Genomic DNA, 7032 nt, shown 5'->3' with positions numbered 1-7032 from the left:
TACAGTGTTCATGTTTTTTTTTTTTCATCCAGACGGCTTCCCGCGCCCCCCCCCCCTGCAATGACACGGGGCCCCCACTAGGGGGCGCGCCCCACAGTTTGGGAACCTCTGTCTTAGAGAATGCATTAGTTATAATCCATGCAAAAGGAGCCCAGACTGAATGCTGAGTGCATATACTAAATGGACATACTTTTTAGTACTCTGGCATTTTTGTATTTAATATCCTTTTTTGTTTGTCTTGCACAGTGGTCTGAAATTATTTTTTTCACTGCAAGACACACTTATCAAACTTAACAGGAAAGAAAAACAACATTTTGGGCAGGGAGGAACGCCAAAAGGTCAAACAGCTTCCCACTCAGAGGCAACTTGAATGCTCTATAATCGATGTCGACTTATCCACTGGAGTTTACTGCAACGCAATTTGATAAGCTAGTTACTCCCACTAAAATAGAATTTGTTTATTTATTTTTTGTCATTACTGAGTGCTTTTCAAAGCTTCAAGTATTTTGCAAAATCCTGCAGGGAAAATCTACTCTTCTCAACTCAGCCGCGCTTTTATCTTCAGGTTACAGTTCTTAGTGAAAAGAAAAATCATGTTAGGTTAGTGCTGATAAGATAAGGAAGATCTCAGTGGAACTGCAAGAGGACAAAAGAAATTGTTTCTTTCAGGATCGTGCTGGCGGAGAACATCCCAGACGACCTCTCTCTCCACGTGGACGGCAGGCATCACATTCCTCTTTCTGTCGGCTTCCACTCTCTCCTAGAACAAGCAAAGCTCTCGGTGGAGGTGGTGTCGTCTGTCTGGGATTTAAATGCTTGGGATATGGAGCCAACACCCGGCACTGCAGCACAGGTACGCGTCGCTCTCTGCACGAAAATTAAAACAAACAGTCTTTTTTTTATATATATATATATAAGCGTCCTAACCGAGCAGACGCAATTATTTTTTTTTTTAATTAAACACCCGTGTCATCTTTTTTAATGAGGTCAGAGCTGCTGAAATGTAAGCGTTGCCCTTCGGAAAGACAGAAACGCTGCTGAAATCCTCGGCTAGAGCAGGACAGAACGTCTCTCTCTTCCTCAGGGTCAGCTTCTGTTCCAGAGACTGCTCCGGCTGAAATCTCGTGGGGTTAAGCTGAAGATTGCCAGCAGTCTGACAAACTCTTCCGAGCTGAAAGCCCTGGCAGCACACAGTGAGCGCCTGTCACATTTCAACCGCATAATTGCTATTTCTTATACTACTGTGACAAATGACGGCTACAGTTTATACGTCTTTACCCTGCCAACCTGAAGGCATTTTCCACTTTTTAAGCAAGATCCTGCTGTGTCGTAGAGACTTCGTGAAACTAGTTGGAACCAGCTGCACTGGTTTGTCAAGAAGAAAACTGAGGTTCGCACTGCACTGCCTTAAAATTAAAGTGCGGGCTTTTACATTTTTCACATGTTGCAACGTTGCAACCACAAATCCCAGTGAATGTTTTACAGAGTGATGCGTACGTCGATTTACACAGTTTTAGGATAAAACTCTTAAATGTTTGGTGTACATTTATATTTAGTAGCTTTAACTGATGGCTCTGAAGAAAACCCAGTGCAACCAGATTACCTTTCATAAGCCGAATGTGAGCGGTCCGTATGAGACCAACTACTCTAATGTCAGTAAACAAACAAACAAACAACCAAGCAACCAAGGCCATGCTGATGATGAGGAAATGGATACAGAAAATCAGAAGACAATCCTGGGATAAAAAACATTAGGAGCACTAAGACCCTCCTCTTGGCTGTGATTGGTTGTTTGTGACTGAGCATTGTATTTCTGTAAATAATGTCAGCAGCATTGGGAAATGGCAAAAGAGCTCCATTTTTTTTCAGATTATTTCTCATGTTATACTATCACAACATAGTGAGAGTTTCAACAAATATGTAAAAACAAAAACAATTTATTTATAATAGGTACATACTGCAGCTTTAAGAGGATTGGGCAACAACTTCACCCTCTAGATAAGGTGGTTTATGACAAGTGGCTACACAAAATACAAATGAGCATAACACTTTTAGATTTTTATTTTTTTTTTAAAGAAGAAAAAAAAGGCAAAACTTGGTGTAACTTCCTGGCCACTTTGTGGTTGCATTGTGATAATCTTGGCAAAATGTCAATGGGTATGAACACTTTAGCAAGTTATTGTAAGAATCAGCCTTCAGATTGGCAGATCCATTGAAAGTTTTCTGTAAATCACTTTGTCAACACTGCTGCCTTCACTCATATCTCAGACAACATGAGCCCAGTTGGCGCATTTCCACCGTTCTCTCCTTATTATCTCAGAGCCTTTCTAATAAAACGTGTCTCTGCTGTTTGTAGATGCCCAGGTTCGTTTTGTCAATATGACAGCTCTCACCAAAGGAGGCCTCCACTCCTCGTTCTGGATAGTGGACCGGACGCACATTTACATCGGAAGTGCTGAAATGGACTGGAGGTCACTGTCCAAGGTAAACAACAAACATGAGCTGCGCTTGCGTTGGCGTGGCCTTTCAGTTGTCGAGCTTCCACGGGTCTGCAGTCAATTTTTAGCCACACGCAAAATCATATCACCATCTTAACAGGCCTCAAGTTTTGCCCGAAGATGGCTGCCCAGAAAGAAAAGCAGCATTCCTCTTTTTATTTAGAGTTTAATTCAAACCATTAAATATGAATGAGGTTGGAACTGTTACACTAAAGTCGTTATGTAGCTGTTTTGATGTCTCAGCAGTGCATGGAGCTGCAACCAAAGACAAATGAGGCAAAGGAGAGGAAAATAGACACATATGTTTGAGAACATCCATTTGGTGTGCAGGAGAATTTACGTAGAAACAGAGGAAGGAAAACAAAATCCAGTCACTGACGAAGGCTGTGACAGCTGACAAAAAAAAAGACAGTGCAGAAACAAACACCTGCAGACCTGAATGTAACCAAGCAAAGTTATGAGGACAAGTGAGCTGAACTCCTCAACAACAACAGCAGCAGACAGAAAACTTCTAAGTTACTGCAGTTAAAGGCTGGTTCCATCTTGACGGTCAAGATATGTAGTTGTCTCAGAAAGTGTGTGCACTAGAGACGCCAACTTTTCTGCTGCGTCATGTTTTCTCTCTGCTCTTTTCCCTCCCCTGACACCCCGCAGAGGAAAGAACTTGGAGTGGTGGTGTATAACTGCAGCTGTCTCGCTCTGGACCTCCACAGAGTTTTTTCATTTTACTGGCAGCTTCATGACAGGGACTATATCCCCTCCATCTGGTCGAAGAGAGTTACAGCCCTCTACGGGAAGCATGAGGCCCTGGAGCTGCAGCTCAACACCACACCGGCTACCGCTTATTTGTCTGTGAGGAACACATTATTTACGATCAGAAGCTGTACCGCATGCCTATGTCCTGAGAAAGTTGCGTTTTAGGTATTTTCTTTGTGTAGCTGTTGTCGAAATGAACAATTTTTTTTTCGTTTTGGCTATTGTGGTGTTCTGGGCTTTTTTTTTTTTGCGCTTTCTGAAAATTGACCAAACATTCTTTTTCCCTGCACTGACTGAAATTATCCAAATGGTTTATTGTTGTTATGCATCGTCATACGAGTCAATGCAATACTATGTGATATAATGTAGTATGATTGTGATGTAATATAGTATTTTATGGTATGATAGCATACAATAAGAGACAATATACTATTCATTTGTATGTTTTTCTGAAATAACTCAAGCATTGTCACTTTAGTTGCTTTCACAAAAGATTGGTACGCAACAGAAAATTAATTTCACAACAGAAACATGAGACATCAGTCTAAAACATTTCACAAATTCCCTCTTACCAGAGACAAAAAGAACCCGGTGCACGAATAACAATGATGCAAACTCCCTATTGCGTTACAGTCTCATAAGACATTTTGCACAACTCATTCAACATGAAGCGAAAGGTAGTTTAATGCACAATGTCTGAGCAATCAGAGAAGCAGAGAAGACTGAGGTTCACTAGAGTAGGGATGCTACCCAGGTCATGTTTTCTAAAAACACATTTTGCAGTTCTTCCTTCGCAGTGCCATTAAATGTTATAAGCCAGATGCGCTGTAATTCAGTGCTAAATTTGTGTAGTAAACTTTTTACTGCTGTTCTGGTCTGCGTGAGATGTTTGCAAGCATCTCGTGTTTGACTCTCTTTATAGAAACGTTTGTTACAAACTAACAACACGTGGAATGATTAATCATGTCAGCGTCACACCGAGCAGCACCTTGAGTCTGACTCTTTCGGTGCCATAGCCTCGTTTGATGGCGATTGATCTTGCTGCCCTCCAAGCTACAAGACACTTATCAGTTGTGTTTAGCACATCTATCATCCTGCAGAAGCTGATGAAGCCGTGCCGTCACAGGCCTCTGGATGCTTCAAACGCCTCTTTGGCCCCGTTTCCTCTTACGATGATCTACGGCTGTAGAAGGGGCATCATTGTTTTCTTTGTTTTCTCTAATTTCGGAGAAAACAAAGAAGGAACTATCTGGACGATTATCGTTGAAATTTAAATTAATATAATAAACATCCTTTCTGATCTGGTGGATCTTGTACTTTTTTTTTTTTTTTTAAATTTAAGCAGATGCCTTTCTAAGCACTACATCCTTTTTGCAGACCTCCCCTGAACACTTCTGTCCCAAAGATCGTACAAGAGATGTAGACGCTATCCATCAAGTCATCCAGAGCGCAAAGACGTTTATCTTCATTTCTGTGACCGATTATCTTCCTCTGGTCAAAAGGAGTTTCAGAGGCACTTCAGTCACGAGGTGTGTGAGTGTGGAAAAGCTTTTTTTTTTTTTTGGCAATACTTATGAATCTAGTTTGGGTTTGTTTCTGTGTCACAGATGGGTCAGCTAAATATCCTGAATGGGGGAAATTCATTTCTCAAAACTGTCTGCAGGTATTGGTCGCCTATCGATGAGCTGATCAGAGAAGCTGTGGTGCTCAGAGGAGTCAAGGTCCGCCTGCTCATAAGCTTCTGGAAGAAAACTCACCCCCTCACCTTTAACTTTGTGACCTCGCTCAAGACTCTGTGCATGCAGCTTCACAACTGTTCCCTGGAGGTGGTAGGTGAATCAGTGGACGTTGCGACTTAGTCTGGTTGCATGTATGTTTTTTTTGTTTTTGTTTTTTTTTTATCACTCAGTGACTGAATCGAATGGATTTCATGACTTCACAGAGGTTTTTCAGTCACAAGGAGCAGAAGGAGGACTTTCAACTGGGTCTCAACCACAACAAGTACATGGTGACCGACAACGCTGTCTACCTCGGTACGCAGGGTCAAAACTGTGTTTGTAATGGATGCTGCTTGGAATACAATTATGTCGCGACACAAAAAGCATCAGCACATTTTGAAATGGAAGGACATTACTGTTCACTAAACAATCCAGTTTCAGAAAGTTCTTCATCATTTAGTTATCAGAAGTTAATCTTTTAATTGAACCAGTTTTTTTTTACTTTGTATTTCAAACACAATGTCAAAAAAAAAAATGTAAGGAAAAACATACAAAACGCAATACCTTAAGTTATCAAATACATTTCAAATAAAATATATAAAAGTTTGTGATTGTAGCATTAAAAAATGTGTAAAAGTCCTAGTGGTGGCATTTTACCTTTTGGTTTGCCTTTTTCTTTTCTTTTTCTTTTTCTTACACAACAAACACGCAATATGATTTCTTGATGTTTGCCTTGTATATTAAGTCAGCATGGGGAAATCTAAAACTGCCACAAACTGAGGCGAAGTGTGTTAGACAAAGGGTTTAAATAGGTGCCATAACAAGAGTTACGTTAAATAGTTATGCACTGATTTAGGCTGGAAAAGCATATTAACTACAAGATTTTATCTCTGTTTCGGTTCACAGGAACCCACGACTGGGTCGGGAGCGACTTTGCAAAAAATGCAGGAGTGGGACTGGTTGTGAGGATGAAAGACAGTACCAAAGACACCGGCTCAACAATCCTAGAGCATATTAAAGCTTCGTTTGAGAGAGACTGGAGGTCACGTTATGCCAAGAACCTACAAAAAAGCAAGGATCAGCAGGGGAAATATAGACTCTTGCAGTGGTCTAAAAGCCAATGGGAAACCAAGGAGGAAAAGGAGTGGAACAATCCTTTATGAGCACATAATTCTGCTACTGCATCCTTATACTGTCTTTGCCTCAGTACTGCAGATTCTGCAAATGTGTGCGCAGATGAAAGTGTATAATCACACTAATTGACCTAAATCTGAATTTGTATCATTAATCTGAAATATTAATCGAGGTATCGTTTTGATTCAGCTGCAAAATACACCAGTGGCAACTTGTATACTCAGTGAGCTGTGATGAGAGCATGAACCTACTACTGCATGACCAATGCAACTGATGTTCAACTGCACTGTATATGCAAGCAACATCATAGCAAAAATATGTGCTGTTTGTGAAATCTACTTACCACATCATTCAGTTTTCCTTAATGATGCATTGTTTTCTCCTGTAGATTAAGTTTACAAATTATTTGTGTAATCAAAGAATGAATTAGCTTTAATTTAACAGTAAATAACTTGTTGCTGTTACTCAGAGGTGCTTTGTTCAGTGTGAATCGTCTTATTGAAAATGCGTCATTTCATTTCCAGTTGGTGCAGAGCTCTGCAGGATTATCAACATGTTTACACACATTATAACCCAACAGGAGCATCATGGTCATGGACTTGAGCATGAGGTAAAATGGTCAGTGTCTTTTTTTGCCTGTTCAGAAAGTTGACAATTTGCTGCAAGTGAACGAATCATGAATTCTGTTCTCAACCAGGAAATCCTGAAGGAAGACGTCTGGACATGACCTTCAGGTCAAACAAACATTTTCACATGATGCCAGTTTGGTTTGCACAGGTGTTTTCCCGTATTAAACTAAATCATAATTTTAAAGCTGCTGCTGTTAATATTTCATTTATCTTTATCTCATGTGTCGTATAAGATTTATAGATATAGCTTTTTTTTTTACTATTTTGACAGTATGTGGTTAAAAATGTAAACACTTC

The 7032-nt window shown here is 40.3% G+C and overlaps 1 protein-coding gene across 2 annotated transcripts in view; it reads left to right on the top strand.

The window, feature by feature from the left end:
- The window catches only part of pld5 (phospholipase D family member 5), a 10545-nt gene extending 3622 nt beyond the window's left edge, over positions 1-6923 (top strand). Inside the window, exons 3-10 of one of the 2 annotated variants that reach the window (XM_007543305.2) lie at positions 670-853; positions 1085-1193; positions 2357-2484; positions 3153-3350; positions 4632-4783; positions 4918-5083; positions 5197-5287; positions 5879-6923. In XM_007543305.2, coding sequence (XP_007543367.1) covers positions 670-853; positions 1085-1193; positions 2357-2484; positions 3153-3350; positions 4632-4783; positions 4918-5083; positions 5197-5287; positions 5879-6135 — 1285 coding nt within the window. In that variant the 3' untranslated portion in view covers positions 6136-6923. Of the gene's footprint in view, positions 1-669; positions 854-1084; positions 1194-2356; positions 2485-3152; positions 3351-4631; positions 4784-4917; positions 5088-5196; positions 5288-5878 lie in introns of both variants that reach the window. The other variant, XM_016666289.1, reaches the window with a different exon arrangement.
- Positions 6924-7032: the final 109 nt, after the last annotated feature.

The sequence above is a fragment of the Poecilia formosa genome, unplaced genomic scaffold, assembly GCF_000485575.1.
Source record: "Poecilia formosa unplaced genomic scaffold, Poecilia_formosa-5.1.2 Scaffold11, whole genome shotgun sequence".
Lineage (NCBI taxonomy): Eukaryota > Metazoa > Chordata > Actinopteri > Cyprinodontiformes > Poeciliidae > Poecilia > Poecilia formosa.
Note: the sequence above shows the minus strand (reverse complement) of the source record. Positions and strands in the feature narration are given on the sequence as shown.